The sequence below is a fragment of the Chelmon rostratus genome, chromosome 6 (assembly GCF_017976325.1).
Source record: "Chelmon rostratus isolate fCheRos1 chromosome 6, fCheRos1.pri, whole genome shotgun sequence".
NCBI lineage: Eukaryota > Metazoa > Chordata > Actinopteri > Chaetodontiformes > Chaetodontidae > Chelmon > Chelmon rostratus.
Genome location: NC_055663.1, coordinates 25,056,848 through 25,083,091, shown reverse-complemented (window position 1 = coordinate 25,083,091; position 26,244 = coordinate 25,056,848). Strand labels below are relative to the sequence as shown.

The window sequence follows — 26,244 nt, the reverse complement described above, 5'->3', positions numbered from 1 at the left end:
ATGGACAGTGGGCCTGCTGGTGCTGGGAATCAGCTTCTCCATGTGGACGTCCAGATCGATGAGCTGGAACCTCGTAGAGGAATCCTGGACCTCCTCAGAAGACTCCGTCCTCGTTGGAAAGCACAGGACATTCAGATGAAGGCAAGTGTTTGTGCCCCTGGAGTTAGTATCTGTAGTCACTCTACATGACTATGTATCTATAAAAATATGTCTGAATATACAGCATTTTTAGCTCATATTGGTTGTTTGGTAGGTTGGTTGTCTGAAACTGAAGCTTGGTCATTCAGATCAACTATTACTAAGACGTTTCAGCTGGTTGGAGTTATGTTCATGTTGTGGGTGTTCTTCCATCACACAACCCCTGATTGGCTGTTAACTCCAAGAATGAGCATGCTTGACCAACCTCTAAGCTCCACATTAACATGTGTTCACCAGCAATTTCTCTTGAAAGAGGCCATATTATGTTTTTTTTTTCATGTAAAATATCTGTAAAGTTCAAAAGCCCAAAGTCCACGACAAAAGGGAGTTCTACAGAAAACTCTGAGCCTGAAACGCCTTAATGGTCCAGGTTTATCTTCACTGCTTGTCTACATCACCACAACACCACCTCCACCCAGGTGACCGTCCTGCCCAGCTCACTGTCTGCCATTGTTAGATGAAGACGTGGCTGCAAGAACCAACACAACAGTCTTCATCTGTTGCCCCCATCTGAGGATGTCAAGACCCAGTGGATTAACTTTATTTTTGATTGAAATGTGAGAGAAATCTCCACACAATGACAGGAAAACTGTGTGTGCATATAAAGGAAAATGCTTCATCAGCGAGGGTCAGTAACGGTACAAGCTCAGGGGTGGATCAGTACTGTCTGTCTGTGAGCAACTTCAGGCTTGGAGGCTATGAGTTTTGTCATGTTTGATGTTGTTTCTTTTATTGGTCGGACTAATTTTGGAATATTAAGGGACATATTGAGCAGCTGTGTGAACGTTAAGCGTCATTTGAAGCCAGCTAAATAAGGCGACTATTAGGTTGGATGCTGTTTTTGACTTTTCTGCGTATGTACTGCAGCACTAGCTCAGCTAACGTTAGCTAGCTAGCATTGTTGTTATATGAAGCCAGTTCTGCTCCTGGTACATGTTGTTTGTTGTTGTATGTAAACTTACTTGAAAGACATCGAGAAGGTAACAATATAATAATGTGTAAAAAAAGGTAAATCTGCAGGAATTCATTGCTTGGCAATATTATGTAACTTCGATTATCACCTAGTAGCTAGCATGACTATACAAAGACCGCTACAAAGCTGTAACGTTAGTGGTCTGATGGGCAGTGAGCCTGAGGCTAATACACATCGGACTCATGCTCAAATTTGCAGTTTTTATTTTAGAAGCGTACTTTATGGCCATATTTAGGGTAGAAGTGCAGCTAGCTGGAAGCTACAAGCACTGGTAGAGCTGACAGGAAACACGGTGAGCAGCCTGCTTAGGCCCGTGTGAACTGACAGACTGAAAGTGAGCCTAATTGGCCCTCGTTAAATGAGCGGAGGTTTGATTGGGAGCTGCTAAAAATAGGTGCATGTAAGATGAAGATGCTACGTGCAGCACATCTCTAAATTCTAAACATCTAGGGCATGTGTCTACGTGGTTGTGATAAATTATATGAATAATAATAATAATATTTAATTGTTACTAATATATTGTTTGTGTAGTCCGATGTTTTTACTCAACTACATTAAGGTTACAATACGTTTCCATTAAAGTGTCACTTTAATTTACTGCATCTCTACAAACTCCACAACCTTTCACTGACATTGTCACTGGATGTCACTGTGACATTTTGGAAACTGTTTCTGTCATTCCAGTTTTTTCTGTTGAGTATCTTTAGAGCAAAACAACAGCTGTGTGGAGAAAAGATAAGCAAACTATATGAAGTGTTATCGTACATGTGTTTTCATTAAGCATCCAAATGCAGAGTTGTGAGGATGCAGGGGATATAAACCTGAACTGATGCTGTTTCACGCCTCGTGTTACATCTGCGCAGTGTTTGGATAAATGGTTGAAAACTGCATTAAAACAGTTATTAGTCATTTCTTTTCTACAAAGTTGTGAACAAATCTTCAAGTGGGTCACAGTTAAGCTGGGCAGACACTGTATGGATTATGAATTGGTCACCCCTGACGACTTTTTGAATCAGAACAAATTTCTCCCAGACGGATTGCCGTTGACATTCAGTTTTACAGTTCTGTCGGATTTCTGGCACGTCAGAAATTCGGTTCTGCTGTCTTGTTTGAGCAGTTTCACAGTCCCATTTATGTCACGGCTGCCGTCAGATGATCTGTAATAAACTGTAGTGAGCTTTTAATATTATTGGAGGAGTCTTTAACATTTGTGGCTAAAACTGCAGTCCTGACTGAGACTGCTCTGCTTTGCTGCAGAACAGAACATCACTGTCTTGTCTGAATAAACTTGGACAAAATGGACAAAACCGACTTGGAGCCCCATGCTCATATTCATTGTGAGCGCCGCCTCATGGCTGTGAATTGATCTGTACGGTGTGAACAGAAACGTTGCAGGAAGGCAGATTAGGAGTGAAGTGTGCGTTAACAAAACATACAAGAGTAATAAAAACAGTGTCTGCTCTACTTAAGTAAACCCACACCCACACTTAAGGGTTAAGGGTTATATCACTGACTGTTTTTCCTCGTCGACATGGAGACTAGCTGCCCAAATCCTGCCCTGCTTATACTGTGTGATCTGTTTTAAAATGAACATATTAACACTATTGCCTGTGTATGTGCGTGTGAGTGCCTGTGTTTACTTTTCACGTGATATCGTATGTTTTCGTTCCTGCTCCTGATTTCACTGATTTGTAAAGTGAACAGAGGCCCTGTGGGAGATTTACGCTTTCAATAAACTGAAACTGAAGCTGAAGTTCGGCGCTTCAGTTGTATCAGGCATGATTGACACCTTTCTGATTATCTTTAATCAGAATATTTATACAAAGCCACAGTGTGAATGACCCTGTCTAAAGTATAACCTGCTGATACCGGACGTGCCTTTAAGAAAATATAGAAAACTGCACATGAAACTGTACATTTGCATATTAAATAATACTGTCAATACATGTTCTTATTTTTCAAAATAAAAGCACTTTATGGAAATGTTTCATTTTCTGCACATATGGCACTATACAGAAAAATACCTTAAACTACTAAAACCACCAGGAAATCCAAGGTAATTGGACGACAAAACTTCTTTTTTTCTTCTTCTTCTTCTTCTTTTTTTTTGACCCTGGGAACAGATGTGTAAGCTTGTCAGAGCATCTGTTCAGAACAGGATAATCCCAGTCTGGTCCCATGTGCAAACACAAGGTCCAATCTTTCAGAGAAATAGGGTTTATGTTTGTTAGGTGACAGCACATTGGGTGGGTGACCTCTCAATCTACACCAGGTCCTGTAATGTACACAGAGGAGTAGATGTTTCCCTTCAGCCCTCAGATCCCAGCAGCCCCTTTAATGATGTATTGTGTTCATCTGTTTGGAATATACAGACTTTACAGGGGAAGGACACTAGTTCCCACTGTTACACCTGCACGTTTCACTGTTTTTATATGTGAGTTGCTCTTTCAAATTACTTCTGTTGTGTCTTGTATTTTTTCTGTTGTGTTATTCTTCATTTTTTATTTCCTGTGGCACACTTTGTAATCTGTTTTTTGACAAATGAAACAATAGAAGAAAACTCAAGGTGATGGAGATCTAAGTGCTTGGTATACCCTTTAGCTTTAAAAGGAGTTAAAAACTAAAGAATTTAAGACAAATCTATAAGAGAAATTGTTAAAAAGCTGAAAGGGAAAATGTAAGTGAAAGTACTTCAAATTCTTTACAGAGAGACTAAGAAGAGAGAAGATATTTACAAAGCAAGTAAGCCTGAAATGAAGAAATCCACATGTATGTGCAGTATTTGTATAGTTTTTGTTCTCAAATGACAATTAATGAATTAAAATAACACACTTTCAGTAATACCTTGTTCATATCTAAGACAAAAGGGATTTAAGTACACTGTCAAAGCAGAAGAAAGTGTCCATGCTGCCCTACATCCACTATATAAATAGTTGATCAGATGTCAAGGTGGACATGTTTGTTCACTTTCCATCTAGATGAAAAACTGTGGGCCCATCTGAGGCTCACAAAATGCCTCGCGGACTGTGGCAGAGAATGAAAGACTGTGAGAAACCACTGAGCGACAACAAATGTCCGGTGAGGCCTTTGCAGGCAAACAGCGGTCACTGTGGTATTGTAGTGTACACACACAGAGCAGCGCAGGCCGCGCTGCAAGTGTGATCTCTAGCATCAACAAGTTGAGGCTGCAGCTCGTGCATCTGCAGCGTGTCTGTCATTAACCTGCTGTGGCGTGCATCGTGCATACCTGCCTGTTTTTCAGCATGCAAGTTTAATTTCATGCAAAGGAAAGATTAAGTTATTCAAGATGCTGTACATGCAAATGGAATTTCATAGAGAACAATATGAGGTTCCTTACATGTCAGTTTGTTGTCCTGTTTATATCAAACAACATATTGACTATAAATCCAAGTGAATCTGGGTTTTACATTTATTACAATTAGCTTTTTTGCTAATCAGATTTATCTTTTAGGAGGCTGCTGGGACAAAACATTGTTGTGACCCGACTGAACCTCCACCCCCCACCCTCTGCCAGGTTTTATGTGTCTCAGTTAGTCTGTCGTTTGGCAACTTTATTTTGGGAATATGTACCATGTGAGTGCAGTGTAAACACTCTTAAAACCAGATTCCCTCTACACATAAGGGCCACAACACTTTCTCTAACAAATATGTGATGAATCAAATGAACCACCGGACACACAGTGAACCTGAGACTTTTGGGGGCCCGTGTGAGTCTGGGGCCCCTGCACAGTCCCCTGTTTTGCACAGCTGGTTTTCCAGCCTTGCACATTATTTTGAAGTATGACTAGCATCATATTATTAGAATTATTTAATCTCACTCTAGGTACACTTACCAGTACTGGTAATTTCTGAATAATTAATATTTTTTTCAGAAATAACTGATCCTCATTGGTGGAATGTGAATGTAATAAGTTCTTAAGAACTGTGCTTAAGGGGGAATTTGAGGTACTTGTACTTTATTAGTACATTTTGGTGCTAACACTTATGTACTTTTGCATAAAATAAATCACAGTGTTAAAAGTGGTACTTTTACTTGTAGTATTATGTAGTACTGAGTATTCGTATACTGTGGTTTTGCTATTTTTAATATCTTTATGCTTCCATGTCTTGCACATTGTGGTGACACCTTAACTTCTGTGAGGATTTTTACATGTTTGAGCAATTGAAGATTAAATGTGTTCTGATGCAGAGTCCATATGTATTTTCTCAAGTTTCTACAAAATTGCTGGTAAATGATCTTTCGGTTTCTATCGTTTATTTTTCCACAATACTGTGTCTTCAGTGGAAGGTTGTTCAAAAAATTTGAGCTAAATGAGCCATAACAGTGGTAAATTAGCAGCCTGTAAAATGATATGCTAGCAAACGTTATAATCCAGAGTCCTGAAGCCAAACATATCGAATATGTTGGCTACATTTATTTACTTCTAAAAGTTCGAGTGCAGCCCTGTTCACTGAGATTTGTCCAAGATTGTTTTGAATAAACTGTAGCTCAAAATGAGGTTTATGGGATTGACTCTTTCACCTACACACAGCATGGGTATGACTGAGGCTGGAGCATGCTGGAATCGTGTTGTCCACATGTGAATAATACCATGAACGCTATCATAGAGGAAAGTCCTTTTTTTACGAGAGCTTGTGCTGTTCCAGTGTTATCACTGTTCCATTATCTGTAAAGTGACACACAAGTGCCAATTTACAGTGTTGATTTAAGTGATACGGACTCTCACAGTGTGTCAAAATATGATGCTCTGTTGATAAGCTGATAAGTGTTTTATTTGCTTTGTTTTACCAGGAAAAAACGAGTATTTTTCTGTGTTCATTTCCCTTTTGATTTCCTTTCATTCCAGACATTCACAGAAGGCATCACCAACCAGCTGATCGGCTGCTACGTGGGCTCTCTCCAGGAGCCCGGGTGCGTTCTGGTGCGACTCTACGGCAGAATGACGGAGCTCTACGTGAACAGGGACCGGGAGGTGGAGATGTTCCAGGTCTTCCACGCCCACGGGTGCGGTCCCCAGATCTACTGCAGCTTCCAGAATGGCATCTGCTACGAGTTTGTTCGAGGAACGGTGCTGGTAGATGAGCTGCTCCGGCAGCCCTCCATCTACAGGTCTCTGCCAGAAGAGCTTTCAGATTTTTATGTTCGCCTTTTATTTGAATGTGCTGAGCATGTACAGCATGTGCTTTTATGGGAATGTCCTGGTTCACATTCCCACAGTTACACGACCTAAATGACCTGTTCAAGCAGCAGTATGGTGACCAGAGTCCAGTGTAGTAATTCACATTTCTGCAGAATTCATTATTGAAGAGTTGAAGTCCTCAAAAACTGAATAACTGTTTTTAATTATCAATTTTAAAATGTATTTGAATCATTAAATATCGAGGGCAAAATGAAAAAAAGATGCTTTATCATAAAAGCAGGATTGAAGCACACATTTGAACATCCACTGCACACTTTATGCTGTTTACTTATTTATTTGGAAAAGTGTTGCTGTATCTCAAAGACAAAGAAAAACAAACATTTGCCAGATGAACTTCATAAAACAACATGTTTAGTAAAAGTTCTACTGATCTGGGAATATAACGATGTGCATAATATTGTGGAATTTATTTATCTAATGCAGGCATCTCAAACCGGTTCCATAAAGGGCCGCGTGGCTGCAGGTTTTCATTCCAACCCAGGAGGAGCACATCAGGCCAACCAATCAACATCAAGGGATCACTTAGTTATCAGCTGAAGACTGAGATCAGCTGATTAATTGATTCCAGCCTGGTGTGTTCCTCCTTGGTTGGAATGAAAACTTGCAGCCACGCGGCCCTTTATGGAACCGGTTTGAGATGCCTGATCTAATGTATTTGAAGATTTAAATTGTATAAGTGAAAACAGTTGTGGTTAACAGTTAAGATAAAATGAGTCATTCTTCACAAAATATTATTTTTTATGATGTTTTGGAAATATGTATATTTATAGTTGATTTCATTTTGCATCCTTTATATTGTCTATATTCCTTTTTCTACCTCGAATTTTTATTCTCACTGTCCAAGAAATGATAATTTCCCCAGTGTCGGATCAATGGAATCTTATCTTATCTTATCTCATCTTATCTTATCTTATCTTATCTTATCTTATTTTATCTTATATTAAATTAAATGCCATCAGTATCAATGAAAATACAACAAAAGCTGCGTAATGCCAGTGGATGTTCATTTCACATCCATTCAGTGGTCAAACTGAATAAAACTGAACAGGTTTACTGAAAGTAATCTGAAACCTTGAACATTTGTTTGCTAGAAAAACAGTCAGTGCTGTTTGTTGGAGATTTGTTTTGTGTGTGTGTGTGTGTGTGTGTGTATAGACATGTTGAGCATTTCAGCTGTGCTGATGCAGGTGTTTTTTTTTTTTTGTTTTAAATCATTTCAGTTGAGTCATGTTTCATGTTGAACAGTGTTGTTGAGTCGTGCCCCTCGTTTCATTCATCGTCCTCGTAATAACAGGCCACCATCATTATTCTCTCCACAGGACAGTAGGACACAACACAGCCAGCCAAGGCTGAACAGGCAGGGCCATGATACGCATCAATCACCTTACTCTGCCTGATACCCTTTGTGGGGAATACCCTGAAAACTTTATGTCACTGCTGAGATGCCTCAAGAACGAGCACTCAAGTAGTCAAAAGGTCACGAATGCAACAAGGTCCATTTTTTTGAAAAGAAGAACAAGATAAGAGCACTAAATGGAGAGGGAGTTGTGTTTCTACTCTGATAATGGTTGTTTGTGCAATAACAGCGTCAGCCAGGCTCATCTGAGAAAATGTTTTCTCTCCGCAGATTGATCGCAGCAGAGATGGGGAGAATCCACTCAATCCAGCCAAAATGTGGTCTGCCTGTTGAACCTCTACTCTGGACAAAAATGTCCCACTTTCTCACACTGGTGGAGAGCAGCATCAACAGCAGCCCGGCTGAGCAGCGGTGCACGAAAAGGTACGACTTCTGACAACATGATCTCGACATATTTGTACTTTTAATATCACAGTAGTCATTGCAACATGTTAGTGTTTATATTGGCTGTTAGCAGCAGGACCAGAGTGACCGCTTGCATTGGTCAGCTGTAGCTTTTTTCTGCCAAACTCCAAAATCTTGCAAGCTAAGTCTGGAGAATGCATTGGTTCTTGGTGACTGGTGTTTGCTTGGCCAAGGAATGGTTGATCACATGACCCGCCTGCTTAAACCTCAACAACTGTTTCAGCGCTGTGCGTATAAAATGGAGCATGACTCTGCAGCTGTACGACCTGTTTATCATATCAGAAATATTGACAAGAAGATTTTTGTGGATAGTGGCAGGTGTCAGACCTCGTCTACCACATGGATGTTAAGGGTTTACCTTTAGCTCTAAGGGTTTGGAAAGCCGAAGCAGAGGGGCGCTTTAGAAAACAAGAGAGGAACATGAGTCAACTGGAGGTGCAGAAAGGCCTTCTGTGGGTTGAACTTCTGACTTATTTTTGTGTTGTTTTTACAGCAAAAACAGAGAAAAGTCCCGCCAGTTGGACATTCATGTCCAATCATAGCACAGCAACTGGCAGGTGTGCCAAGGATCTGTCCACCTGACAAAGCTGTGTTTGGAGAGAGTGTTGTCTTTTTAGCTTTTCCAAAACCAAAAACACAAGAGAACAAGTGTAAGGACTGAATTAATTAGTGTGTCTGTATGCTCTAACATTAGCACACCTGGCTAACTAGCTTAATGCTAACAGCACTACTTCAAAGGACTGGGAGCACATCATCAGCTGACACTGGTTCAGGAGGTTACAGGTACATTAAAGAAAGCACCAATGACTACTTCATCATGGAAGCTGGGAAATGCAGCTTTAGACTCTGTTTTAGCCCGTTATCAAGTATGAAGTTATCAAGAGAAATTTTTAAGATTCTTTTAAAGGCTTCTCATTTTAAAATCGGGCTGTTTGAAAATAAAAAAAAAAACATTGTTTTGAAAACTACAAGGTAATTCGAGTCATTTTCTGCCACCGTTTTCATCAGAAACTGCATAATGTGTCATGCAAGAGTGGAAAGCTTAACAGGCGTAGCAACAGTAACTAAGGGGGGCAGGTCTTAGTGCATGGTCAGCTGTCTTGTCAGGTGTCATATTAATGTATGAGTGAGAGAGGAATGCTGTCAGTTATACACTAAACTGGAAATGGCAGCAGTTTTAAACACATACCTGTTGAGCTGGTGCTGGGAGGATACCTTAGCGGTGCATTTTTGCCGTCACCGCTTTGATAGAAACCAGCAACATTTTCCACGTCTTTATCTTTTAGGCAGCAGCACTTCCACTGATGCCTTATCGTTTTCTCACATGCCAAACGGGCATTTCTCAAACCTGCCCGCAGTGAAAGCTCAGTGCTCACATTGCTTCGGGACGTTCGCCTCTCGGACCATGTGGATGGAGGCTGTCGCCGTGAGCCGCCATTGGTCAGAGGGACGAGGCGGGGGAGTGGCCTCCGTGGCAATGACTTTATATTATCTCTGACAGGGGTCACGGGGTGAGAGGTGAAAGGGGCCTTCCAGACACTACAAAGAACCAGAGCTCAGCCTCGAGCTTCCTGCAGAGCTCTCCCTTATCGGTCAAACGTTCAAGCTTGTTTATGTTTGCTGCAAAGGGGTCGGAAGTCCACACAAACTGAAGCTGCAAGGCCTCGAGTCTCTGAGCTGCTTTGAACGACTCGACTTTCCTTTTGCAGTTTTATCACGTGGGCAAGGCGTTTGGCACTGGAGTCAGTCATCCATTAAAGAAAGGGACTGTGGAGGAGACAGTCTTTCATGATAAGAACTTTTAGCTTCCTGGACTCAGATGTATCAGAAAGCCAGTGTGACTCAAATTCTTTGTCATCAGGAAGACAAGACACAGGCAGCCATTCTCATTTTAAATCAGTGTTTTCTGGTTTGTCTGCTAATGCATTGCTAACCCAGTCTACAGGTATTAGAATATTTTCTGCTGTTCTGCCGTTTTTTTGCATTCTTTCAGATAATAATGTAAATAAGACCCCCTACAATGCATTAAAACAACCTCAAACTACCTCAAGCAAACTATAAGAAACGTGGATTTAATCTGATCTTTGAATCTGACGTTTTTTATTTCATCACTAGCAGTGAAGTGAACGTTTGACACGTTAAACCAACATGAAGTCATGCGTGAAAGGACACGCTGCCGCTGAAAAGTGAGGCAGAAAGAAGTCGTGAACTATTATTTTAGACCTGTTATTCAGTAAGTTTTATTTCAGCACCCAAGGATGGACTTTGTCTGGGTTAACGTCTACTCTCGCATTAAACCCTTTTTTTTCCCTTTGAAGTTTCAGTTTTGCACACAACAGAGCGGTTTTGAGGATCGCATTTTGTTAACATGTACAAAGTGTTATTCTGCACATACAGTGACGTGTGTGCCAGGGTGTTACACACTGTAATGTTCATCTACAGGAGCAGACTGCACCACATGTAGAGGCCCAATAGATGGTGCTATATTGTGAGACATTTGTGTGACTGAGGGGCTTGACACAGTCCACTGCTGCTGCAACACAGACATACAGAACAACTCAAATGATCAGGGAAATATCAATAATCTGGATACATGCAATAATAAAAAAAAGTGTTGGAAAAGTACGATAAAGTGACGGAAGGCATGATTTGAGATTTCAGGACCGAGATTTCAGAGGTTAATCTATGGATAAAAGTCATGGCTATGGTGTGAATGTCTGTTTGCATATTCACTGGTCTCTTAAGTGTGAGTGACACACACACACACACACACACACGCACACACTGAAGCAGACAGAGAAGACCAAGAGTAAAAAAAAAGATAGAGAGAGAGAGATTTTAAACAGGCATCAGAGAAACTTTTGTACTTGAGAATGTATGATTGCTGGTATGAATGTGATCTTCAGAGGAAATGCTAAAAGAAAGGCAGAGAGAGAGAGAGAGCAGGAAGAGGCTGCACCTGCAGAGGAGGTCTTCAGCTCTCAAGCCACCCGCTGTGCAAAGAGAGAGCTACAGATAGAGAGAAGAAGACGAGAGAGAGAGGGAGAGAGAGAGGGAGCGCAGAGGCTGCAGCAGCTGCGAGGCTCGGAGAGAGAGCGCACAGCAGAAGTCAGAGATGGGAGAGAAAAGAGAAGAGAGAAAAGCGATGGAAAGCCAGAGTGCAGCGTCTTCTTCTCCAAAAGGCCCCCTGCTATGTCTCCCGTTTGCACTCTCATGAATCGCATAAAACTGCAAAAAGAAAAAAAAAGAAAGAAAAAAATCAGCAGTGCTTGGCTGCTGTTTGAAATCATATGTAAATAAGGCACATTGATAATGAAGCGCCAGAGGAGGAAATTCCACTAATTACCTTACAGAGACTTGACAAGGAGCAGGAGGCGAATGTACTTGACATACTGTTTCTCATGAAAAGGACAGAAAAGAGAGAGGAAAAGATCTGATGGCAAGACGACAGGTTTCCATTTAAAGTCAATGGAAGTCTTTCATTTAGCTTTTGACTCCGAGTAATCGTGGGTTTCTATGATAAAGTCAGTTTGTTAAGTTAAAGAAACGGTCGGGTTGAAAAGGAATCAGGGTGATTCACCATTCAGACTGTGTGTTTTAATTCATATTAGAGAGCAGATAGATAAATTATGCATGTCAGAGGGGGTCGATTTTAAATACCAGAAAGATTTCACAGGCTAGTAGATGTGAATCAAACACTCTGACGGCTACGGCATTTTCTGGGCCTGCAGTTTTTGAAAATGCAATTTAGAATTCAATTTTACAGCATTTGCACAATTTCAGTTGACAATAGAAGTTAAAGAACTCTTTTTTTCAGTTGCTTTTGAAAAAAGACCCAAACTGGAGCAGGAAACAGCTCTTTCAGAGAGAAAAGAGCCTATATATATATTTTTGCATACTTGCTTGCAAGCACACAGACGGATGGTGTAGATTTGAACGTGGTTCTATTCAATCAATCCTTCCTTCAAGATAATTTACAAAAATGACTTGTGTTGACGAGGATGTGTAGGAGGACTTGTGTAAGGCAGCAGAGCCTGTGTCACGACCATAAACAAGGCTCCGCTCCTCTGCTTTTATTGTGCGTTCCTAACAGGCCTCACTAAATTATGTCTACAAGTGTGTATAATACCAGAGCATCTGTTTGTTCCCCTTCGAATAAATAGGTAGTGTTTAAATTACACTGTTTAAATTACCCTCTCATCGTGGCCTGACAACTGAAAAGGAAACACGAAAATTAATTAGGAGACGGATGCTTGCGCAGCATTTCTTCCAGGTGCATTTTGCACTGACGTCCAAGGACATTAGTGCCTTCTTTGATAGATGGAGTAATCAACAGAGTGAAAACAAGGCATGTAACCTCTCAATGAGGCTCGCAGAACTGCTTCAGTTTACAAACATGTTGCTCCTGGAAGAAAAGTGTGGAGTTCAAGATAAAGTTGGGCTTCCATATCTGCTTTCCCTCAGCAAATTTTCATTTCTTCCTCCCTCGATTACTGTGCCATAAAAGTCTTCTTTCCTCTTTGTTTGTGCATGTTATGTTTAGCTGCTCTACATACATTTTCTTATATAGTTTTATCTTTGTCCAATGTTCATGAAACTCCTTTCTAAAGGCCAGTATTTTAAGGTTCGTTGAACTAACGTATGGTCAAAGCCAGGATTTTTGATTTAACTCATTATCCTTTGAAAGAATTGCGTGTGTTTTCTTTAAAGTTTCCCCGTCATGTACAGTAGACAAAGGGACAGTAACGCTGCTGAAATCCAGACATGTCAAATTCTTTCAGGGTGAACAGGTCTTGAAGGCAGATGAGTCACAATGTGTCAGAGGAAATTCTGGGTTAATTGTGCACTCAAAAGGACAGTCGAAGGAAAGCAAAAAACAGAATGGTGCCACTTTACAATAATTCATAGTGACAGTGTTTAAAAAGTCTCTCTAGTTCCTGTTTTTATTAAGCATGTCCTTTTGTCTTTGTCTCATCTTAAATCAGTTTATTAATTAATAAACTTCTAAGGACTATTCATGCCCAGTGGGTGAATGCAACACATATATTTACTGCAGTACTGTGGTTACAGTAAGGTTTTTTTTTTTTTCTCTGCTTGAGGGCTCACATTCTCAGTTACTTTGTACTTTCGCTCCTGTACATTTAAGAGCAGAATACTGTGTGTTTTACTCCATTACATGTATCCATCATAAGCAGTTACTGGTTCCTTTAAAATCAAGAATTTACATATAAGAACGATGATCTGCTTATATGACGGATTGTTGAAGATAAAATACTCAACAGTGTATGATCACATGAGTTATATGATGTATTGCTACAGGTTAAAGTAGCCAGTACAAGGTAAATAATATTCGCCTCCACATCCACATGAATGCATCACTAACAATATATAACCTGTCTGCAAATAAGTGCTTTTACTTTTTTTACTTTAGAAACTTTAAAAGTCGACTGTGTAGAATTTAGGTGGATCTACTGGCAGAAACTGAATATGAAAAATATATTTTCATGGGTGTATGATCACCTTAAAATAAGAATTGTTGTGTTTGCGTTACCTTAGAGTGAGCTCTGTGTATCTACAGAGGGAGCGGTTCTCTTCCACAGAGTATGTCATGTTGCACCGCCGTGTTTCTACAGTAGCCCTGAATAGACACTGGCTGTAGAGAGGGAGGAGGAGGCGAGGGGGTGTTCAGCTGGTTGCAATCTGCAGTCTCACAACTACAAATCCTACACACTGCACCTGTACATTCTGCCAATGATTCTTCTGTACTTTAAGATTTTACATAGAATTGAGTATTTTTCCACTGTTGTAGAGCTATTTTTTATTTTTTTCCCTTAAGTTCTGGAAACTCCACCACTGTCCATGCCAATAATGTGTAAAAGCCCGCACTTCGGAATACAATAAGCCATCAGGGCTGCAGTTACAAACAAGCTACTTTAATAAGCACATGTCATCATCTTCGTTTTCATCTTCTTCGTTTAAATGTGAAAACCTTAAACTGCCTTTTCAGATTTTTGCCTTGAGACCTCTTTTGAGTCTGAAACACAAACAACGTGTGTGATGAATTGATAATGTATTTGTCTCATCCAGGGACTCAAACTAAAAGCTGATCTGGCTAAGCTGATCATCGTGTAGGTGATGTGTTTGCAGTTTATTGACGTCACCTTAAGCGACTCTTTGGAGCTTTGGCTGCCAACGTGCAGCAATGAATCAAAGGCACGTGACCATCGTGCCTCCTCCATTAAGAAAAAATAAATGATTTCAGTGGATTTACCTCTTGCAGTCCTGCGGCTCTACGAGACGTGCCCAGCGCTGAGACTTTGTCAGTTGAAATGGAGTCGCTGAAGAGACACCTCTCACAGGTCGACTCGCCAACGGTCCTCTGCCACAATGACCTTCTGACAAAAAACATCATCTACAACCACAAAGAGGGTGAGGAGCGCATCAGTGACACTGGAAAACATGGCGCATATGATTCTGAAATAAGAGAGTTTTTGCTTGTTTTAAATGTGCACATAGCAAACCAACTGGGCTGTTAGGAATAAAAGACTTCCTTACGCTCCTTAGGTGTTACACGTTTGTAGTCGCTTTTATTAATTTATTTCTCTCACATGTTTTACAAGGATGCCCAGGGTGACGCTCAGTCAAAAGAAACTCCTTGTTCCTTTGACTCCCACAAGGTTCTGTACCTTCGATAGAAGGAGAGAGGGTCGTCAGTTGTCTGCCCATACCGTTATGTTGTCCTGGTAACAGCTGCTGCTTTCCTCTCCTCCTCCTCCTCCACCAGGAACGGTGAAATTCATTGACTACGAGTACGCCGATTACAACTACCAGGCCTTCGATATTGGCAATCACTTCAATGAATTTGCCGGTAGGTTTGTGTTGTGATGAGAAGAAGTTCAATTTGCCTTCAAATCTTTTTTGCTGCCAGAATACATTAGATTTCCTAATGTGGAATATCGAGTGAAGGAGAAGTTGTATATACAGTATGTGATACGCAGAATCTTTTTCCGGTTTGTGCTGTCTCTTGGACAATGATATCATTTATCTTTCTGCCATTATGTACCATGAAACCGTCCTTCTTCTGAGGCTACTAAGACAAATTGCTGTATCCAGTGTGTATTCTCCGTGTCGATAAAAGTGGCTTTGATGTGCCAGCTGTGTCACAGCAAAGTTTGACAGGGTTCATTTGGACATTTGTGCAACAATCATCAATTTAACACATTTAGATAGTTTTGAATCATGTCAGCTTTCACATCAACGCTTGTCACTCCCACAAACTTGATCCAAACAAAACAATCATGATGCCACTGGATCCACTTTTGTGCAATTAAATATAAAGCATGCATTAAATGCATTGTAAAAGTATGTAAATACACTACTTTGGTAAGTGTGAAAAATAAAAGCACTTAATGCAGAACAGTGGCCCTTTAATTGTTATTGCTGATGTGTAACATTAAACTGTTGCAGCTCGACGTGGATCTTATTTTCTGTATACTGTTGAGTAGTTTTATTGATAACAATGCCTCATATTATACAAGCTGATCGTAATGTTTTCTGTGTAAACGCCTGTAACTATTGCTGCAGAATAAATAGTGTAAATGGAGTAAAAAGTGCAATATTTTCTTCTGAAATTTGGTGGAGTAGAAGCATGAAGTGGCATAATACAAATAATTAATTGTGAAATTATTGTCAAAGTGATTGATAATGAAAATAATCATTAGTCGGGATCGCTTCACACCTGAGCCATCATCCAGTTTCCAGGCTTCTGTGTCGTTACTTGTACATTTTAATACACGTCTTTGTAACGTCATGTTATCCGATGGGGACAAATAGTTTAATTCAAGTAGAATTGACAAGTGTTGACTGAGATGATGTAGCTCAGTGGCAAATCTTCAAAACCCTCGGCTCGTTCAATTGTGTTGAATAACGTGAGCACATGTGTGTGATTTGCGTTCAAGGTGTGAACGACGTGGACTACAGCCTGTACCCGAGCCGGGAGCTGCAGAGGGACTGGCTGACGGCCTATCTGGAGAGTTACAAGCACAGCTCGGGACGTGAGGTCACCGTAACAGAGGCAGAAGTTACGCAGCTCTACATTCAAGTCTGCAAATTCTCGCTGGTAAGTGTCTGCTCCCTCCGACTTTGTTGAAATGTTGAAATATGTCATTATGTAGTGCCTCAACACTTTGGAAAGACTTTGCAAAGTGACAAATCTCTCAACAGCCATTTCCTCTTTTAAGTTCTGCTCTCGGAGCAACTCGAATATCAATATTATGAGATTAGTGTGCGCATTTCAACAACATCCATATGTGTGCAGAGCTCTAAAATGACAGGGCGGCAACACCTCACCATCACATTTGAACAATTTACTTTTCCAGATCCCAGAAAAAAAAAACTCCCCAAAGAAAACCAAACCCAGTCCACAGCTGACCCACCACTGTTCAAAGCCTGATGGGCTCCATCTGAGTTGATTAGAAACTGCCGCAGGGAAAAATGAAAGACAGCAGCCAAGATTATTTTTCTTATGACCACAATTTTCATTCTTTGGTGGCTCAAGTGGTGCTGGGCTATCTGTCTCAAAATGCTTTCACAGCTCAACACAATATGCAGAATTGTCCTACCAGTTTTTGGGGTGGTGTGAATGTCTCTTGAAATAGCCCAGAAATGATGAGGAAGCATATTACTTTTTAAAATAACTTGCTCCTCGGCCAAAAAGCCGAGAGGGGAGAGCGAGAGGAGGGAGAAGAAATAAAGCCTGAAACGGAGGGAGAGAGGCGATAACATCATGTTGATTGAAATCAGATTTTCTATGACAAACCGAGGAGGAGTCTCGACTCGAGGGAAGTGGGAGAAATTGATCACCGACGCTTAACAAGCCAAGTTTCCAGCTCGGCTCATTTTGACAGCAGTGTGTCAAAATGAGAAATGCAGAAAATCACAGGGGCTGTTTTTCATAATTTCAAGGAATTGAACTAAAACTTTCGGCCATTAATTGTTGTGTTTTTGTACTGCACTTCACTTGATTAAATTTTATCCTCAGCGCTTTTCATTGCTTGTTTTCTTTTGTCATGTGTAAAGGCCCAGAGGCAACAGAAACAAAATATCTCATATTTATCTTCCCCTCTTGTGATAATTAAACATTACTTTGTGATATTTAAGTATTTTTTTAAGCAAAAATGCCAAAAATGTGATATTTGGTTTTTCTGTAATAGTTCATTAACTGCCTTCAGGTTTTGTCACCTCCAGCTCTGGCAAATTGTGACAGGAATTTTTCACTCTTTTCTCACATTTTATACATCAAACGATTAATCAAGAAAATTACTCTCAAATAATTTGCTGATGAAAAGAATCATTATTTGCAGCCCTAATCGTTTGTTCCGTAAGAAGAGGCGCAGAAAGTTGCATCCACACAGTTTTCAACCATTCATTTGCAGAATACAGATACCACTGAGGTTTTTTTTTTGAAGATTTTTCACATCACATCTGGACGCTGTATCAGGTTAACTGGCTTTGGAAATTTTCCAAAACAGCAATAATTATCAATTCACTCTGATGCCTTTTAATATTTCTTTTGTTTTCCTTTTTTAATGAACTGCATTAAATGCCATTTCATCCTTTTGTCTCACTTCCATATCACTCAGTAATTGCTTGGAATAATCAAACTACATTGAAGTTGCACTATAGATGAGTGTGAGTAGATAAGAAGACAGATGAATAGTGAAAACTCTGAAACCAAGGAAACGAGCGTGCTCTGAAGGAGGCCGTGTGGCTCCGCTGTGTGGCATCAACAAAGCCTGGCCGGCTGCCAGAGCTCTGCGGCGTGAAGCTGCCTCCTCCGAATCCTAATCCCTGGCGAACCGTGCCAAGACGCGGTGGGGTCTTTACAAGTCGTCCTCTCCTCCACAGGGATCCCCCGTGATGCCGAGGCTAAAGCCTGCGGCGCTGTGATGTCACTCCCCACACGTCCCTCATCTCCGTTTTTCTCAATGGCTCCCTGTCACTGATGGTCTCTGCTTAGTGTTAGACTAATGCTCTCTTAATGGAGAGCAGTTATTAATCATAATGGAAACACGCTCAATCTCTCCCCCCAACTAAAGACAGAGATTAGAGATGAAAATCTGCCAGGGAGGGAAAAAAGCCAAGGGAAAACCGCACATTGCTCTTCAAGTATTTCATTCCACCCTTTATTTGATTATCAAATAAAAATGTGATTATATCACTGGGCCACAGAACAGAGGCCTGTCTGGATCTTATTAGGAGTTGCTATTAGTGGTCCTACCATGAAGATTTACAATAAGGGTGGAGAACAACAGAAATTTATGGAGGCATGGAAGTCCGCAAGCCTAAGTGAGCAAAGCCATTAAGGAGGGAACCATTCAATACAGAGGTTTGTCATTCTGACTGAGCAGCTCGCAACTGGCAGGCAGCAGCAGCAGTTATGGGAGCAGTTATAACACGACAACCGGAGGTCACTGGAGTGAGTTTTTACAGTTCTGCTCTGTGGCACAGGGAAGTGTAGCAAAACATCAAAGACAAACAAAGCCGGTGGAGCCGTACAGCACGTGTGATATTTAATGTACAACAACCGGCGACACGTATTTTCATACCGCCACAAGCATAATCCAGATTTTTACACCTCGACACGTATCCCAGTCCTATGGGAGGCCCGCAGATCAGCTGCATGTAGTTAATGAGGCTGTCATTCAATTAGATGGATCCATTTCGGTCTCAGCAGCATTTTCCCTGTCCTCGAGTAAGACGCCGACATCTGACCCCAGTGTGACCTCCTGCATGGGGTCATGAGAAGCGAGCGTTTGAAGCTTTAATTGGATCTTCATAAGGGCGTGTGACGGTTACGTGTCAGTCACATGTTCATGCTGCCGATCCCGTAAAGACAACATGGAGCATTGTTCTGAGCGTGCAAGCACATCATGTTCTGTAATGTTCCTGCAAGTCGTGTTGCTTGTACTCCTCTTCAGTGTTTCCATGTTATGCAATCTCAGAGGCAAATATTCTACTTTTTACTCCACCACACTTTACACCTTTAACATTAACAGCAGTGCATTACAGCATACATATAAATGCAGCAGTAATATTAATTGAAAAACATCAGATAAAATAGTAAAACACTGACATTTGTACTGCACTATGAGTACTTTTACTTTTGATACTTGAAGTAAGTTTTTCTGAAAAAGCTTACACACTTTTACTTAAGTAAGATTTTAATTACTTGTGGAGTATTTTTACTAAGTTTTATTAGTTCTTTTGGTTCTGAAAAGATCTTAATATTTCTTTTCTCACTATTGCTGTAGTTTTAACACATATGTTCTGTTGTGCTTTAAATACATTTTATTGTTAATTACAACTTCAGCTGCATTCTCGTGCAAACAATGGAAGCAGGCATCATGTTTACTCTCATGGATCACCCCAAGCAAGTTTAAAGCCACATCAAATATTTTCCAATGAAATTACTGAAAACCAAAGGACATGTAGAAAATATCTAAAACATGATAACATGCTTTGAAAACCAGTTTAGTTACTAAAAATGGTGAAAATCATGATCCTTTAATATTTTTTCTCTCTTCCATCAGGCATCTAACTTCTTCTGGGGTCTCTGGGCCATCCTGCAGTCACGGTTCTCCTCGATCGACTTCGACTTCGAAAGGTTTGTACCTCTGACGGAGGAGGCAGCTGAAAGCGCTCATGAAACAGAGAGAAAAAGCTGTTTCCATTCCTCCACAGTTGGAAGTGTGTGTCTGGGTGTCACTCTGTATGAATACACAACTTAATTTTCAAATGGACATCCTGACATTAGGCACCACCTTCACATTAACACCACCTCAACAACAGTTTAATGTAGAAACACATGAAACCACAAAGAAAATGATGACTTCAATGCAATTTCATGGGCCCCCCGTAATACTAAACATCATCATACATCACTTAAATACTCCAAAATGGAAAAATATATCCTTGAATTGAAGTCAAGCACTCACTATTTTTTTTACAGGAGGTTTTAGACAAACAGGATCTTCATTAGGACTGCCTGACAAAGAATTTATTGGCAGAAAAATTGCAATAAAGGACCGGGAACTTGAGCCCAGAGTGTGGAAATATTTCATTTTTTTTCCACCAGTGCTTCAAGACTTTGTGTACCCAGAATCTGGCATAAAGCAGGCAGGACAAGCACACTTCCTCCACTCTTCTTGTCACTTCTAAAAGCAGAAATTATCTGCTTTTCTTCACTCTTGAACTACATCTCGTGGAACGATGAAAGGCTCATCTTTCAGAACGAATCATTTTATTTCTAAATGCACTCTGATGCATGTAAGGACTAGTTATCTTTAAACAAGTCTAGAAGACATTCCTCGCCACCAAGCAGACAATAAAGTTCAGGAGGGCGAAATGTTTCCCTTCACCCCCACTTTTTCCTCTCTTCCTCCCTTCCCCGGGTGCCCCACACCCGCCACAGTTGTGATCATGATCCTAATCACTATTGACATACGGCACCCACCCCTCTGTGTGGCTTTCTCCGCTCGCTTTGCTAGATCAGCGACAGGGCCCCCGCCTCATTTCGATCTGGACCTCGGAGGAAATGTGATCCAGAGGGGTGCCGAGGCACAGAGGCACTATTGTTCCCATGCCGTCGGTCCTCCCTTACATACGTCTCTCATCCCTGGCTGGGCCACATGCGCCTGCTAGACGTCTGCTCCTCTAAGCCGCCGGCTGAGGTTGTCCTAAAGTGCATGGTGAGGGTCGGGTTACCTTTCCTTAACTGGAGGGCTAAACTGAAATGAGAGCAACGGTAACGATGTGGAACCAGGTCTAACGTTTGATATACACGCACTCATATAGACACACACGTACTGTATTTATCCTAATTACTGCACAGAAACACACAATACAGATGGCAATGGTCAAGTTTGTCCTCGCTTTCATCTTTTGGTTTAAATAGAGTGACATTGACGGTCATAGCACATACTCTTTGGAAACTGTCCTTGACGTCGGTTTGAAGAGCATAAAGCAACCTACGTTTACATTCAAAAGCCAAGCAGTAAGTAATATACTGTATGCTTATTTTGCTGCAAAAAGACTTGAACTGGATGCACAAAGGCCAGGTCACACCAGGATTTACAATAAATGATACTTAGCAAGCTGGTTAGCTTCTGAGAGCTTTTAACCCTCTGAACTGAACAAAATGCCAGGGGGTAAGAAAAGTGCAAGGCCCGGCGCAGAGAAAATAGAAAGAAGCTTGAGGAGCTCTTGAGCTATCGCTAGCCTATGAGCCATAGACGAGCATCATAGCTTATGCTGCTTGTGGCTTGTTCTGAAACAACCTGTCAGTATGCTAATGGTCAGCTGTCACGCCAAAGAGAAAGCCCGTCTTTTCTAAAGAGCTCCAGGAAGCTCACCCCTTCCATCTTGGCAATGAAAATGCTGCATTCATGGTGTCCACGGTGCTGAAAGGTGTGTTCGGTAGGTGTGCTAAAAAGCCGCAAATGATTGTCCCCCATCCTGATGAAAACAGCAATGGTGCGTTCACAAGCACATACAGGTGTGCGTGCATAATCATAGAAAGGGTTCCAGTTTGGGGGTTTAAAATATGGCTGCCCTAATAGAAGATTTATCCAAAATGACGTGACAGATAGCTCTGGCTTGGGCCCAAGTTAGCTAATGTGTTAGCAAACATTTGCCACAGAAGAACACAGTTCTGGTCTTCTGAACATTTCTATCCTTGTAACTCTATTTTGGTTGCCACCAACTAGATGCTCCACTGTTATTACCGGGCATTACCAGTTGCTAAATGCCTCCCACAATAGTGAACGTTGGTTTTAATTTAAGCATTAAAGATCTTAAAAACTTTAATCCAATTCTTTTGGGATTTTTTTTTTCCATTCGGAGACATTTCTCTCCACATCAAGCTGACACAACAATGCTCGCTGTTAGCCAGCTGCTAACGTTTGGTGCTGCGCAGCTAGCTTGCAGTGAGCGTATCAAAGCCTCATTGGCGGCAGCCTTTGAGAGTTTGCGTGCTGAGAGGGGGTGAGACTGAACCATACAGTTAATTCGCCACAAAATTTACTGCAGCGTTGGGTGATCGTTCTCTGTGCGTTAATTACTGCAGGAGACGTTTTTACATCAAACATAGTCAGTTGATTTAATTTATAATATCATGATTAATACAGCTTCAACCATAATTTACATGTCACGACCACAACCTTAACTCTTAGCTAGTTTTATTTCGCTTAATTTGACAGCGAACACACAGCACACTGCTGCTTTATGCTTATGCTTTTGTGATAAACAAGAAAAGGGGTAGGAAGTTAAACCCTGTGTGTGTGTGTGTGTGTGTGTGTGTGTTTCCTCCCACTGTTATCCCCCTGAGCCAAATCTGCCGACTTCCCAACGAGTGACAGGCGTCGCCGAGGACTTGTGCTTTAACCAGGGCCAGATGTAGAAGTGACAATAGGGAGCCACAAGGGGAATGCAAACCCGCCCTCCCTCTACCGTCCATATTTACTTTCCTTATAAGATTTTATTCATGTGTTGAAAGTGTCTGCGAGTCAGCGGTTTAGATTTGTGGACGTGTTGGCAAGGTGAGCCGTTATTTGACAAAGACATTATTATGAGGAAATGAACGAGGAGGAGGCCCACTGTTTGGAATAGCCTGCCTGCAAAATTGAGGGAATCGTGCACAAAAGCACATTGTGAAATGGAATACCTGCTTTGGAGGGAGTTCATTTTCCCCTACTTCTGCTAAATAGAAAAACGTCTCAGTTACATCTCTGATGATGATAAATGTTAAGCACGCTAGTTTTAGGTGTCAGCCTTAATAAAAACAAGGATGAATGGGATCCCCTGTGAAGGTTGCTGTTCTTTTAAATTGGTATACTCAAATATAATTCTGCTTATGAAGGGTGTGGGTGTGACGGGTAATTAGATTAACAGAGCAAAATGCTATGCTATGCTATGTGCTGTTTTTTGGATACGCTGACATTGAAGCTCTTTTCACTTTTTATTTTAAGTAAATGAGTGGCTGCTTAATGGCTTTGAGATTTATCAATCTTTTATTCTAAATGCTTTGGATCGACACGTGCCAACACGTTGCCGTAGAAATTGAAACTGACGTGACATGATTGGACAGGAAGAGGTTGGAACAACAAAAACTCGTACAGTAGTGTAAGTAGACATTAGACAAAAAAAAAAAGATCAGCATTTAATTGGGTTTATTTTGCCGATCCCGAGGACGTATCCGACAGTAAAATGAAACATGATTCTGCAAACGCTTGGAGAAATTTGATGTTTGCAGCTGAACAGCCGCCATATTTCTATCCAGATTTTAGCCAGTTACAGCCAGGTTTTGCTTTCATCCAGCGGGATTTAGGAAGGCTTTTGCTGCTGTCTGAGTGAATGAGAGAGCTGTCAATCATCCATTGTAGCGCGTGGTTTGCTTAAAGTTCAGTGTTTCCAAAGAAAACACCTTCTGAGTGTCACCAAAACCCAGTCAGAGGAGTTAAAAATGTCTGCTGGCTCTACCAGGCACGGATTTCAATTCCCCCACATGTTTTAATCAACTACCTCCCAGTGACAAAGATTAGACTCCTACCGTACCACCTGTGTCTGTCTACAGGCTACAGGTGTGCTACCAATCAACCTGTTTACCTGTGGAATGTTCCAAACTGGTGTTTCTGAAGCGTTCCACGTCTTTCCCAGTCTTTTGTTGCTCCTGTCCAAATATGTTTGAAACATGTTGCTACATCAAATTCAGAATAAGCAAAAATTTTCAAAAATCAATGAAGCTGATCAGGTAAAACATTACATATATTGTCTTTGTATTGTTTTCAATTGAGTTTAAGTCAGGATGGATTAGTAGCTTATCACATTCTGCTGTTTTGGAATCAGGGTTTTATATCCAAAGGTGGACTGAAGGAACTACCAGAAAGAAATCAACTCTTAGGAAAAACTGGAAGGAGCAGACAACAGAAGGCAGATCCTGACATAATAATTAGAGAGCAGTTCTACCCAGAAATACAGGTGGGGAACTGAGCGATGGAACACAAGTAACTAAAAGGTGTCAGGATTATGTTTTTGTCTCAGTGAGCAATAAGGGAGAGAAAACTGTTTCGGCATTGAGGAGCTCAGTGAAAGCACTGATTAAAGGACAAACTCCTCTCTGTGCCTCCATTTTCTGTGCTTTTGAAACTTCACTTAATTTCAAAGGGTATATTATAATGGCCAAGGGCAACAGTGTATTCAGACATCAGATTTATTGAAGCGTTTGATAATATGGTTTGAACAAATACAAAACCACTTTTCTCACAGTTAAGTTCTGAAATTCGCTCAGGCTTTGGCACAGCTTTCAGACTCTGTGCTTCGCTGAATAGAGACTCCATGCTGTATTGTTATGCAAGTTTTGCAAACAAAACACATAGTGCCCACCTTGAGCTATAAGGACGGCCTGCAGTGTGACCTGCAGCGAGCACTGGGAAAAAAAACAAAAAACATTATTGTGTTTTAACTCCGAAATGATGAGGGTACATCTTTAAGATTTTTGATTTTTGCTGTATGTCTTTTATTTGAGGTACTCTGAGGTAGATGAGAGGTATGTTCTAGCAGAGCAGAAGAATGTTCTGAATAGAGGCTGTTTCAAATAAATCAAACATCTGTAACAAACATTAAATACAGACTAAATGTTTAATTAACATAATTATTAATATTACAGAAATTACATTTACTGCTCATATTTTTCATATTTGAGTAGGTATTTACCAGGCATGCAGAGTCCATTAGATGCTGTTGAGTTGCATTATGGGAAATGTAGGATCCAACTAAAAGTCAGGGTATTTTTGGCCTTTCTTGTTCAAAATCTGTGGTCCACAAGTCCCCTGACTTCATGGAAGTTCAATAATAAATCATTTGCCCGTTAAACACTAATGAAGCTACCTGCATTTATTCTGAGGAAACTCTCAAGTCTGCAGGAAAAGGAAAGACATTTTATATGTTTGTGTTGTGATATTTCAACTAGCAAACCAAATAAGCAGCGATATTTATTGTTACACTTCATTTTTAATCCACACTGGATGCTTAGCTCCCCACTGCATCAAGAAACGACAGTGTGGCTTTAGAAAGTCAACTGATTTCAAAGTCATTAAGTGGAAAAGTAGCCCATAGATATGCAGTATGTGGACTCCTTAGGGGGGGTTAGAGTTATAGCCTACAGGCTTTTAAGTGTTGTTCCGCATCAATCAAATTATCCGTCTCTTCTGTATAACTGGAGTTTAGCCCAGCGCACACTGGCCACAAGACTACATCCCTGTATTTCGGTGAATGTGGTGAAATTTGAATTGCTTCTCAAAACTGCGACCTCACGGTATGCAAAGAGTGTTTTATTAAGGTGACACTCACAGAGAAAGTTCTTAATTCTTTTTCAAAACATGATATGATTTCATTACCCTGAGCCCACGAGACTGAAAAGCTCTTTTACTCGCATTTCTTTTCCCTTAAAGGGATTCAGTTAATCTTCCGTTTATGTCTCCCTGCAGTAAAGAGCGAATGTGAGGAGTTTTACGCCACACAATGAAAAGCGTTTGTGTTATTCACAGGTGCCTACTGTATTTTCTAGTGTCTCTCACAGAGAACAATATACACGATAACAAATCGGACTTCCTCATAAAATGTGAACTTGCAGGGGACAGATTTTAGATCAATAAAGGAATTTGACTTTTTGCATGAAAATAAAATGTGCCCTGGCTGTGGTAGTCACAGAGATAGAAAACTGGTTTGCTTTTATTTAATATGTAGCAGAAAAAGAGCACAAACTCAAGCAAAGGCAGACGGTAGGATCACAGTCTGCAGCCGCTGATCATGCACTCCGTGGAGGGTAGATGGTACACAAGAAGAAAAAAGAAAGCTGTTGTGCTCTCTGATCAGTTTCTTCTGTTCTCTGCTCTCCTCCCAGATACGCCATGGCACGACTCAACTACTACTTTGAGAAGAAAGAGGAATATTTTGGCCTGACGATGAGCTAG

The 26,244-nt window shown here is 40.8% G+C and overlaps 1 protein-coding gene across 1 annotated transcript; it reads left to right on the top strand.

Moving 5' to 3' along the window:
* Nucleotides 1–26,244, top strand: zgc:113516 (uncharacterized protein LOC541449 homolog). The gene is made up of 8 exons (XM_041939666.1): nucleotides 1–141; nucleotides 6,040–6,302; nucleotides 8,021–8,173; nucleotides 14,496–14,644; nucleotides 15,000–15,083; nucleotides 16,174–16,334; nucleotides 19,807–19,880; nucleotides 26,175–26,244. Exons 1-8 carry the CDS (start codon nucleotides 1–3, stop codon nucleotides 26,242–26,244), a joined length of 1,095 nt encoding a protein of 364 aa, XP_041795600.1.

Bases quoted from the DNA above. Each gene is read 5' to 3' on its own strand.
- zgc:113516 (XM_041939666.1), top strand. From the start codon at position 1: ATGGACAGTGGGCCTGCTGGTGCTGGGAATCAGCTTCTCCATGTGGAC. The intron at 15,084-16,173 runs GTAGGTTTGTGT...TTTGCGTTCAAG, and splicing joins TCACTTCAATGAATTTGCCG to GTGTGAACGACGTGGACTAC. The intron at 16,335-19,806 runs GTAAGTGTCTGC...CTCTTCCATCAG, and splicing joins AAGTCTGCAAATTCTCGCTG to GCATCTAACTTCTTCTGGGG.